Here is a 12601-nt window from a genome sequence, read left to right on the forward strand (position 1 = left end):
AGTGATTATTGGATGTTCCTAGAGTACGGTCATGTGATGTCCCAAAGTGTTTTGATTAGTGGAAAAAGTAAGATCCATGATTGTGTTGACTGATTGAGGAATATGATTAGTGAACAAGTGTGACGCTTCAAGAGCATTAAATAGTTTTTAGTGTTTCCCTAAAAACTATCCTTCACATATATAAACATATCAGCCATCTGAAATAATGTGTCTACTGTAGATGAGACAGCAAGGAAAGGAATTAAAACAAATACAACAAATTTTTTGAAATTTAAAGAATGAAACCCGTCCTCAACATTTAAACTGTGTCAATTGGCAAGCTGCGAGGAGAGGTAGAAAATGCCAACAACAGTATTGATGGCACTACAAAGACCGGTGATCCCTCTTATTCAGTGAAGACTCTTGCCAGTGGCCTCTACAACAAATTCTAGCCCCCAACAATACAGCCCAAAAAACTCTTAACCAATTCAAGACGGTCCTCCAATTCTAACCCCTCAATACACAGCACCAAATAAGCCTCTAACCAGAACCCCACAAAAAAATAGGTGTATAGACCAATATATGCATGCCAACGGAAAGATTGTCGTTCTAACCAGCCAACATCTCAGATGCACATCCAATTTCGTCAATTCTTGGACGGTCCTCGAGTTCGTACATTTTCACTTGCATTGATTCGACTGTGTATTGATGTCATCAAGAAGTCCAGTCATGGACTCCTGAAATTTCTTGGCTTGAGGCCCTGGCTTCAAGACATTGACATCACCCCATTGCGAACATGGATCCATCCACCAGCTCTTCCGGCCAGTGCACCAGGCCCCCGGGGCAGCTCGGTTACGGCCACGCTTGAGGATGTTCTCATCAACCATGTCCAGCACTGGATCGTCTTTATGAAACTGTCTTCCAAAAGCAGCTCCGCTTTGAACCATCTGATTGTAATCTAACGTATTGAGAAAGTGGGGTTCCATCTTGGGGGGATTGTCCCAGATCATGTATCTTAGATCACTGTTAACAGTTGTGTTCTTGAAATCAGGTGAGTTGCAAATGACAGAATGGAAATACACTTCTTGGGGTAAAATTGCATTATTAAAATACATTAGAAGGATGCGAGGGAGATTATCCCATCCAAGAATACAGAATTCAAGAAAACCTCGGCTTAAGACAATCCATGGAGAACCTGAAAAAATCAGAGGTTTATTTCTCAGTATAACATTCCTTCACGCTGTGTTTGGTTCATAGATTTGGGTAATGATTTGGAAAGGAAAAAATTAGGTGAAATGTGAATGAAATATAATTATATTTCACATACCTTTTTCTTTTCCCGTTCCCTTTCTAAATCCATGAACCAAACACAACCTTAGTGACTTCATCTTCTACTGCTAACATTTAGATGCCATTTGGTAACATTTACAATGTACTGTTTTTACTTACAGAATATAGTAAACAGGTACTAACCCAAAAAAAATATAGTAAACAGGCTTATGTTTATTTTTGGTAAAAACAAAAAACAAGTTTGATACACGTCTATTAAAAACTTGTTTTGAAAATAAGTGAGGATGGCCAGAAGTTGTCGCCACCGGTCGAAGATGGTGGCTGAAGGTGGTGGCAAAGGTTGTTTGTTGCTGACGGCCGAAGATGGTGGCCAAAGGTCTTTTCTGGCGGTTGGAGGTGGTGGCCTCCATGGTGGGCAGAGGTGGTTGTCAACGGCCAAGGGTGATTGCCCCCCACGGGAGGTGGTGGTCAAAGGGGTCACCAAAGGTGGGGGTGACTGGATCTAGTGACAGGTGGTGGTGATGAGCAGTGGGGGGAGAGAGGAAGGAATGAAAATTTATTTATCTGAACAAGTGAAGCAAAAAAATAAGAATCTGATAAATTTTCTAATCTGTTTACAATTTTTTGAAAACAAAAATAGAGATACCAAATGAGATTTTGTTAAAAGTCCTCAAAATTTTTGTGAACTAAAACAGAAAACTATAAACATAAATGTTACCATAATTCTAAGTAGCAAAATAAATCAAATACAGCGAAGAGGATTTGCCTGTAAAAACTCTAAAAGCATCAGGTGTTGGTCGTTTCTCTGTGGCATGAAAGATTTGGGTCCTCCTTGCCAAGTAAAGCCCTGGATCAACCACAATTGGGTGAACCCTTTGAGCCCTACAATCATATCAAACAAAACAACATTACTAAGATATAGTTGGGAATATGTGCCGTGTAGCTAATTCAGTGACAAGAGTTTGCCTACTCTTTCCATCCAAGATCACTTGTGTGATCAATGAAATTGAGGTCTCTCTGGATGGAGGAGAACACATGGGACAAATCTGAAAGCACATAGACAACCGACTTCAGTTTAGCATAGATAAAGCAGAACATTCCAATGTAATAAATCATCAATTAATAATTTGTGAAACTTAAAGAACAACTACAAAAAGCAATGACCATTGGCAGCACAAAAATATTAGGAAATTAGAACATTGAAGATCTATCAACAAAATCCTAGAGATCAAACTAAAGTGAGTACAAAATAAGCAAGTTTACCAACATTGCCAACATAAACATTAGATGACACCTCTAGTACACGTCTAGTTCTTGGAACAGAACAAACCAACAAACGCCAATATTGAAGTCAACAGACCTTATAAGGAAATCAACTTGAAGTTGAACAAATAGAATAGAATTGATAGCATTGACAAGGAAAGCCCTTCATTTGCAGGTGGTGTTAAGATACAGGTGTGTACCCAAGCTCCACACTTGTGCTAAAGTGTTAGGCATCAAGATGGTGACATTATAATCATTAATCGAAGATCAAAATATGCAGGTCATTCATAAAATATTAACTTCATGTCCACAATGGCCCCTTGTACTCAAAACCCAATTTGGTATTATATATTTGTATTTATGCATCTAATGTATAAGTATTTATCTTTTTGGGGTTTTCTTCTTGAACCAGTTACTAGCTAAAGATAATCTGTGTGCACCTTCAAAGAGTTGCTCTTGCAAGAAATTGTGTTGCCAATGGCTGGAGGCTTCAATCCTAGCTTGCTGTTTCTAGTTCTACGTAAGTCTTAGGAGATGAAAGTGGAGCTCTGAATGACTCTCCAACAGAGCGTGCCCTTCTCCCACACTTGTCCCTTGAAACATCACATAGAGATGCACTCCCCTCCCCAATTGAGTGCACCCTCCCATATTGTTTGCTCGGTCTTCTTGGCTTTATCTAGGCAGCCTCCACCAAACAAAGCAAACCAAACTAAGCCTTATGTCCCAATCAAGTGGGAACGGCAATATGAATTTGTTTTTTGCCATTTTGCTGTGTCAATGGAAATATGCTTGATTAAATTAAATAAATTCATTTATTTTTTTCTTTTTTTTTTAATCTACCACATCCATGATATTTTAGGTCTTCATCTCCTCGTAACATTTCCATTTATGATAATCATCATATCACTCTTCCTTACTGTTGCATCTACAAGGTCTTCATTGTATATGGCCAAACCAAACCATCTTAAGCCTATTCTCACTCAGGTTACCTTCAACTAGTGTTACTTCTATCAGCTTATCTTCGATTGGTGCTACTTCTATCTTTTCACAGATATATTTATTTTTAATTATGTCCTTTTATTTTTATCACTCATCAATCTATATACATCCAACCCTATTTGACGGGACTTAGGGCTTCGTTTTGGTTTGATTTGGTTTGGTTAGCAATCTATATACATCCAAATAAATAAATAAATAAATAAATCTATATACATCATCATCACAACTACACTCATTTTATGAATGTGATGCTTCTTTTCAATTTTGTTGGTATTCATCGATCACATAATACGTCAGAAGCATTCCTCCACTTGAGCTAACCTACTTTGATTCTATAGATCATATCATCTTCAACGTCTCCATACTTATTATTAATCAACTTAGGTCACTGTTTGTTATCTCCTATTTTTGTGTTTTGATCAGCTTGTTATCTCCTATTTTTCAATCTTCACTTCTCTTTACTTCTACTTCAATTGTTACTAATGTTGCGTGATTAAATCTCATTTATTCAATTTCAATTATACTAATTTAAAACCTTTTTGTCTAGAGTGCTTTTCCCTAAATTTCTATTTTTAATATTAATTCCGCCCTTAGCTTCATCCACTCAAACAAAATCACCTGCAAACAATATACACATGAGACATCGTCCTGAATGTATTTTAGTTATTTTATCCATGACTAAGGTATTGATTTAAAAAGCTACCAAAATCGTTAACACTATTATGTAACAGTGTTATGTGACTGTTTTGGCAGGTACCGAAATTGATATTTACCACTATTGTGATGTGAATGAAATTCACAGATTAACTGTGTTACATAAAGGCACAACAGTCATACGGTTACACTAGTTGTTGGCCATCAAATTTGTTAGATGCTCAGTTGACTCCTTTTTCAGTTCTTCGACTTGCTTTCTTAATTCCTCAACACAAGCCTCTAAAAAGATAAAAAATAAAAATAAAAAACTTGGATCTATAAGATTTGAAACATAAATCTATAATGTATCTTAACCTTCAACCCAAAATTTCCAAATAAGGCAAGTTTTGTTTTTTTTTCTGTATTTTTGCTTAATTTTTCAATTGAATGAAGGTAGATTAAACAGTTTAAATTATATTTACTTGGTTTTAGGCTACATGTTGGATTCCAGACTCATCTCCTCTACCTTGGTCTACTTTCTCGAAATCAACTAAATAGGTAAATGTTAAGGTAATTTTTTTGTTTTTATTTTTCATTAGCATAAAAATTGAATAAAATTATGGAATAACATAATGTTGTGTTGATTAGTGTATACAAAATAATAACAACAACAACAACAGCAACAACAATAATAATAATAATAATAATAATAATAATAATAATAATAATAATAATAATAAAGTTGTGCAAATATGCAATGCAAGTATACAAATAGATTTTATTTAGTATATTCAATTTTTTTTCAATTTCAAATGCATTATGTATTTATCACTTATAAAATCATTAAATCAGGTTTAAAAGCATTTAAAACTCATTCAAAACATTAAATCGAAGTCATATGAATTTATGACCATTGAAAAAAATATATTTAAACTCTCTTCGCCACATTTTAAAAATAATATAAAATTCAGTACATATATTAAATCATGTTTATAAATTAAACAAAACCCACCAAAACTGTTTTAAACCCCATTAAATAAGATTCCGGGAAAAAAATGTGTATCAGTAGGATTTTGAATAATTGTCTGCAAGAAAAAAAATCACAGCTCCGATTTCCAATTGTTACACTACGCCCGTTTTACCTCGAAACCATGCCACCACCATTGCTAACATGACAGGTACTACTACTTAAAACCTTTGCCACCAAGCCCCCTCTCCAGTTCTCATACCAGGTAGTAACCTATGTTAGAAGTAGTGCCTACAAACGCTGCTCAGGATCAATGAAGAATTTGCAGCTTAGAGGCTACAGCCGAAGGATTGCCAAGTTGCTGACCTAATCACTTGAGGTAGCCCCACCTTGACCAAGCTTAAAAAAAATAGAGATTTTCACCAAGACATGTGAGACTTAAACACTTTAAAGAATGTATCACACCTAATTCTTCTGCTTGTCAAGATTTATGATTACCATTTATAAGCCACCTTGTGAATCCCAAACATCGACAGGAAGAAATCATGCTTTAATCTCTCTTTCAAAAGAGTAAGAATATTCCAGGATGCTAAGTGCTCTTATTTTTGCGGTGAAAGAAGTTCCAAGGGGAAGAATTTTACTTTAGTAAACAGATGGATTTCGAATTATTCATCACAATTTAAAGAAACTAAACTTCATTATATAATACCTATTGATCTTCTTCACACAACATTTAGGATTCTAAGCACTCTTATTTCAGCTTAACCACGCCTTGATCTAACAACTTCAGTTAGGCTACAACATGAATTGCTCTTCAAGAATCATGTATAAATAGATTCATATCCCATAGTTGTAGACGCTTCAAGTTTAAAAAGATGTTAATGTCTCCTAGAGCCTAGGTGCAAGGCACGTGGGACATTGGCTTGAGTAAAGTACACACGTGTTGAACAAATCCTATGCGTATGTTGGATACATTCTATGGAACATTTAAATAATCAAATCATGATGCAAATTTGTAATATAGGATAGTTGAATCATCAAAATTTGCAAAATACATGTCCCATAACCACAAGTATTCATAAACCTAAACATGGAAGAAAAAAGAAAATATTGGGTTTAATTGGGAAAAAAAGGAGGATGAGACAAATGGAGAGTGTAGTTAAACAGGAGAGAAACGGGCAGGAGGGAGGCTTAGATATGGGAGACAGACAGTTAAGAAGACAAAGGAGGGGTGGGAAGGGTCAAAGAACGAGAGTGTCACAGACATGGCAAAGGTGAAGAAAAAGAACAAGGTTTCGTTGGGGGCGACACATGGTAGAGGTGAAGTGAAATGAGGAGTTAAGAGTTGGGTAGCCGTTGTCCTTGCTTGTGACATTTTTCTCTCTAACAGAGAAATCCAAACATATAAATCATCTTATCAGGTGTGCCCTTTAGGTTTTGTCAGCCATTGCTTCAATCAAGTGCTTCATGAAGCACCATATCTCATCATGTATCACACCTCAAACACAAAGGCCAAATTTGGTAAACTATTTAATGAATTAAAAGTTTAAAACAAAGCATGGATCCTGTGGCTCATACACCTTCGAAAGACAATGTTTAGTTTATTAAATCATATAAGCTTCGGTTCAATGGTACAAGTTTGGCTAAAATCTATGGCAAGTGTGAAGTGCAGAGGAAAAGATGCCCTACCAATTTGCTAGATTTAACAAGTATATACTAAACTAAAAGTATAGGAAGTAGGGAATCTATAACAGGCTAACCCCATGATCATTACTAAAAATGAGAAACATTCTATCACACAGACAGTTCACTCCAAATTTATTCAGTTTAGGTCATAATGCACAAGGTTCTGATTGTTGGTTGGATCACCTCCCCAAACATAATGTAACAAATCAAGCAAAAATAAATATATCGCGAAGTAGAAAACTACTAATCCAATACAGAAATAGATTCATGTAAGTTAAATAATAGGTAATGATCTCAATTACAATTCTATTTACAAACATGAAGGAAAAAAAAAAAAAAAAAAAAAACCCTTGTGGCAAAGGTTTTCTGTTTTTCTCATCAAATGGTTTGAACAAAAGCCCGTCATAAGAGCTACTTCTGTTTTGGTTCAATCATACAAGCTTCAATTCAAACTTCCACTATTGTATAAAATCATAGTGAGCTACAACATGAAGCCCAGTATGTCCCACTATTGCATCAAGTCTATCTCTAATTGTGCTTGAACAGTGAAGGTGGTACAATGAGATGAATTTAAAAACCTATTGGCACCCGTCACCCTATAGATTTCCCTCATGCCTCAACTTTAGAATATTATTATTCGATGTATTTCTAAATCAACACCTTGAAACTAATTGTGGTTAACATTGTGTGAAATCAAACCCTTTTTGTACTTCACTAGGGAAGCTAATTTGATAAGATATGCTTAGAAACCTACTCTAGTCCTAGTCCTAGTTCATAGAGATGTCACTTTTTACCTCTTGAATATAGAATCTCGCTACTGAACACCAGTGATAAAAGAAACACTAGAAACATAAATTATAAAGTCGAAAACAACAAAAGGATCACCATCCATTTAAGCATACATGTACATTCCCAAAACTTAAGTTTTCCAAATGACAACTTAAGTATTCAAGAATTACATTCCAATGTAAAAAGTTTAGAAATAGGAAGTTGGTTGGTGATATACAGAAGTAAAAATTAAATATAATTATAAAAAATAAAATATAAAAAAAGAAGAGAGTTCCCATAAGAAAGTGATGGATGATAAAATTGATATGATGTCTTAAAACAAATCTGAGATGCATGAAATAATATGCAAAGTAGCTAAAATATTCGATGTAAACCACATACAAGTAAACTGAGCAAATGGCCACAAGCTTAGCTTCCTCAAGAATAACCGACAATTATTGCAATCGCCAAATATACTTCTCAAGTTATGTGCCATTCACAGGAAATTCCAAGAGCACTTTGTCGCACCAACAGAATGCAACACAAACAGTGGGAAAGAAAAACTCAAAACAAATTCTAAAACCAGAACAATTAAATTTAAATATCAATGCCACAAGAAATTCATTAAAAATATAAATATATATATATTGGCAACATTAATGGCCTCCAACATAACCAATACCTATTATATAACCAATAATAACCCTCTTAAAAATAATTCACATCTAAATCTTTGGATTTTTTTGCCTATGTGAAATGGGAAAAACATATATTTTAGTAGAACGGGTATTATTTCTTGGGAGCCACATTGATACATGCATGGTTTGTATCCTTTGTGTTTATGGCTTTGTGCCATAATTGGAAATATGTGGCAGTGGGCTTTGGAGCTACAAATGGTGTATTGCTCTTGGTAGTTGTGTTGCCAACATTGAAGAAAGGAAATGGCACAGTGGGTTATGAGCATTGGTATATATGCATGGTGTTCATGCATGAGGCTGTCAGCTTTTGGAAATGTAAAGACATGGTTGGATCTTTATTTATTGGTGTACTCAGCAGTCATCTCTTGGAAAGTTTAAAGAGTGTTCTAAGTGTCTCCTCAATCATCTCGTGGTACGTATAAATAGGGGTGTATAGGTTGAGAGAGAGAGAGAGAGAGAGACTCTCCAAATGGGTGAGTGAGAGTGAGTTAAAAGGGGGGTGTGATAGAGGGGAGGAGTGTAAGATGTAAAATACCAGTGTGCGGGAAACTTATGGGGTTTGGGCCTCAAGGACTCAATAACTCTTGAGTAGGGGTCTCGGGTATTGATTTTGGATTAGGCCTCGTTTGGCAAGTTAACATTTTGGCCAAAAAGCCACAAAGTTACTAAAAAAAGCCAAAAAGCCTATAATCTATACCAAAAAGTCAAAAATTCTCTTTTCTCTCTACTTTTTGCACATCTTTTCGTAAAAAGCTAAAAAATCACCCTAAATATATTCACCTTGCTTGTTTCCACTTTTCAAAAAACACTTTTCAGAAAATTCTACTTTCTTATTTTCCGTATTTTTTTTGTTTTTATTGAATTTTTAAAATATTTTAAGCATTTTTTTTACTTTTTAGACACACCTAACATAAATACACTTAAAAAGTAAAAAAATTGTAAAAAAAATCTTTTAAAAATTCACTAAATATCAAAAATACAAAAAAAAATACAAGAATTCAGTACATTTTTTGTATTTTTATGTATTTATTAATTTTTTAAAATATTTTTTCATAATTTTTTTACTTTTTAGATACATCTAAGTAAGGTGCATCTAAAAAAGTAAAAGAAAATGTTTAAAATTTAAAAAATATTCACTAAAAACAAAAAAATACGAAAACCAAAAAAGTCAGTTTTTAAAAAACTTAATCCAGAAAACTCAAACCAAACACACTGATTAGTTTTTTCCCCCTCATATTTTAGCCAAAAAGTTAAAAAGTTACTAAAGTACCATGTTCCCAAATGAGGCCTAAGTGTGTTTTTACCTCATCATTGTACTCTCTATTATGCATAGTGAATTTATATTCTCTTTTGCATGGATGTAGGCATTTGGACCGAATCACGTTAAATATTATGTCTCTCTTTTGTGTGTGCATATTGCATATTAATCTAAAACTCTCAAATCCCTAGTTGAAATCCATATCTAGAATATTACATTGAAGATAAATGTCATAATCCTTGAATGAGAGACACCAAATCTATTAATTTCAAATTCATGTATCCAAATCGGAGCTTAATAGAAAATTTATAATTCCTTGTCTAAGAACATCTCTAATCATTTATCAAATTTTGTATCAAATTTAAATTTAATAAAAATTTTAGTGAAAATAACCTCCAATCATTTCATCAAACTCGTATCAAGTCAAGTTTTTACGAAATTTTTCATTAGGAAAAAACAAGTTTTTCACAAAATTTGATGAAAGAAGCTTTTGAGGGTAAGGTTGGAATTTTTAAAAGGGATTTGATGAAATTTTCAAGTGAGAATTGGTATTGGAGAATTCAATTTTTTCACCAAATCAAGCTTTTAGTTAAATTTGATGAAAATCCATTGGAGCATCCCATATAAATTCAAGCTTTTAACCAATTTTTTACCCAAATTTGAGATGCTCAAACAACATTACAAATAAGCACACTAAACAAGAAAACAAAATTGGTCCCAATATATTCTGAATTAAACTATAGAATATACTATTCTTATCCAATAATACATAATCACAAATATAGTAATTTTCCAATCAAATTAATCAAAAAAAAACCAACAAAGAAAATGAATTAGAAAATGGCATACCATCTTGAGTAAGTAAAGGATAATCCAATGCACTCAACGAAATAAACCAATCCCAACCACCATCAACCTTCAACAGCACCGCCGCGGCGTGCAACACCGCCGCAATGTTCGTGGAGCCCATATACGTGGCCGGATCAGGCTTCCCGACCACATCCACATTCCCAAAAGCCCTAATCGCCGGCACAGACCTAATCAACCCGACCAATTTCCGCCTCTCATTGTCCGAACCTTCCGCCCCAATGTGCAGCAAATAGCGGTTCCTGGGGTGGTACACCGCCAGCAACAGCCGGAATATTCTGTCTCCGTCGCCGGCGCCGCCGGAGATGTAGTAAGCGAAGGCCGGAGGGTAACCGGAGCCGCAGCGAATGGTGGAGGCGAAAGGGCGGTGGAAGCTGTAGGTGTAGAAGGAGGCGCTGAAGCCGGAGATCAATGAGAGGAAGAGCATGAGAGAGACGAATGCGGCGGAGAAGAGCGCGAAGAGCCATTTCTTCTCAGCTCCCATGGTGACCATGAATGAGAACACACATATAACACACGAAGAATCGTTGAATTCGTAGAGATCTTGATGTTTCTGGATTTGAATTGAAGATTTATCAATTCAATTTGTTCAGCAGTGACAGTGCTCTCTCAGGATAGATAGGTTTAGAGAGAGAGAGAGAGAATGTGCGGTTGCAGCTCAGAATTCTGCAGAAATGCTTCTCTCTCTATATAGGCAGCATATATATGTATGTATGTATAATCTGAAATCCAGAGAGAGAGAGAGAGAGAGAGAGAGAATGAGGGGGTAGGGTTAGGGTTTGCAGAGTCCAGATTCAAATTGATGATGATGTACTACAAAAATTACAAACTCTATCACAGTTGAAGACGATTTTTGATTTTGATTTTGATTTTGATTTTGATGTATGTGAACCTGAGAAGGAGAAAAGTTATGCTTTTCGTGTGCAGAAATAGTGTTGGGACAGACTATTGTTACTCTCATTCATAGCGTGTGCTTTTTACGCGCTAATCGAACGGTGTAAGTGAGGTTTTGTAGAAAGATGGGGATTGATTGGTTTGCACGCGATCTGGACGACTGTGAGGTTAAGATGGTTTTGTTTTACTAATGTTGTTGGCCACCTTTTTTTTTTTTTTTTTTTGCTATTTCCAGATTAGGAAAATTATTTAAGACGAAATTACCACCAACTTTTGGATTGAATTTTTTTAATTGATTTTAGTTTTTTTTTAAATAAAAAAAAGTTGATTTGATATTTAATTTTTTAATTAATGTTGTTTTTTACTTTTTAATTATTTTATTATCATCATTTTTTTTTTTTTGATATATATAACTCATCCTAAACAATTTCGTATTTTATCTCTAATGTCTTTTTGATATACATTTTGAATTGGGATGATAAAAAAAATCAAAATATCAATCCTTCAAAATTATTGATGTTAAGATTTCGTTTGGCAACGTAGGTTGGAGCGCGGATTCTCGGCCGCATTACCCAGCAGCCGTTTCCAGCAGGTTGGGCTGGATTAGATTGAGATGGAATTAAATTAATTATTAAAAGATAAAATAAATTAAAAAATTAATAAAATAAAATGTCACATTCAAATGTCTCACATAGATGTAGACTTTACACTCATGTGAGACATTTGGTTATTTATTTGGTAAAAAATTTGATATTTCTACCATTATTCTCTCATTAAAATTAAAAAATTAATACAAACAAATTTTTTAGTCCCAAGTTAAAAAAAAAATCCTAATTCCAAAAAGTTGATTAAAATTTTTTTTGACAAACGATGATAACAATAATATTAGGGTGATTATTATTATTTTTTATTATAATTTATTTTCATCCTTTATATTAACATTATATTGGTTTAATAAGTTACACCATACATATTTGTTATTAATTTAATATTATTACAATTTACATGAAATTATAATCAAATTATGATAATAAAATATCATAAAATATTAGATATGTTGCTCCAATAATTTAATTCGGTGGCACTTTAATTATTCAAAATTTTTAAAATGCACTATAATCTTGTAAGATTTAGCAATTAATTGGTTTTCAACTCACCTGACAGTGATACAGTCAATTTCTATCAATTTTTTATACAAAAGTCAACGGAGTTTAATTGTCATTAATTTGATAGATGCATTTTGATTACAATCTTGACCATTATAAGGTTGAAATAAAAAAAAAATTTAATATATATATT

The 12601-nt window shown here is 34.0% G+C and overlaps 1 protein-coding gene across 1 annotated transcript; it reads right to left on the reverse strand.

Moving 5' to 3' along the window:
* Positions 1-241: 241 nt before the first annotated feature.
* LOC114280141 (Core-2/I-branching beta-1,6-N-acetylglucosaminyltransferase family protein) lies at positions 242-11389 on the reverse strand. The gene is made up of 4 exons (XM_028222484.2): positions 10391-11389; positions 2240-2315; positions 2036-2151; positions 242-1174 (listed from the first exon to the last, which is right to left on the reverse strand). The coding sequence occupies exons 1-4, from the start codon at positions 10899-10901 to the stop codon at positions 660-662; spliced, it is 1218 nt and encodes a 405-aa protein (XP_028078285.1). The 5' UTR covers positions 10902-11389; the 3' UTR covers positions 242-659.
* Positions 11390-12601: the final 1212 nt, after the last annotated feature.

This window comes from Camellia sinensis, chromosome 10 (assembly GCF_055761805.1).
Source record: "Camellia sinensis isolate YWXY chromosome 10, ASM5576180v1, whole genome shotgun sequence".
Classification (NCBI taxonomy): domain Eukaryota; kingdom Viridiplantae; phylum Streptophyta; class Magnoliopsida; order Ericales; family Theaceae; genus Camellia; species Camellia sinensis.

Bases quoted from the DNA above. Each gene is read 5' to 3' on its own strand.
- LOC114280141 (XM_028222484.2), bottom strand. From the start codon at position 10,901: ATGGTCACCATGGGAGCTGAGAAGAAATGGCTCTTCGCGCTCTTCTCC. The intron at 2,316-10,390 runs GTATGCCATTTT...ATGTGCTTTCAG, and splicing joins TCCTTTACTTACTCAAGATG to ATTTGTCCCATGTGTTCTCC. The intron at 1,175-2,035 runs GCAAATCCTCTT...TGATTTTTTCAG, and splicing joins TGCTTTTAGAGTTTTTACAG to GTTCTCCATGGATTGTCTTA.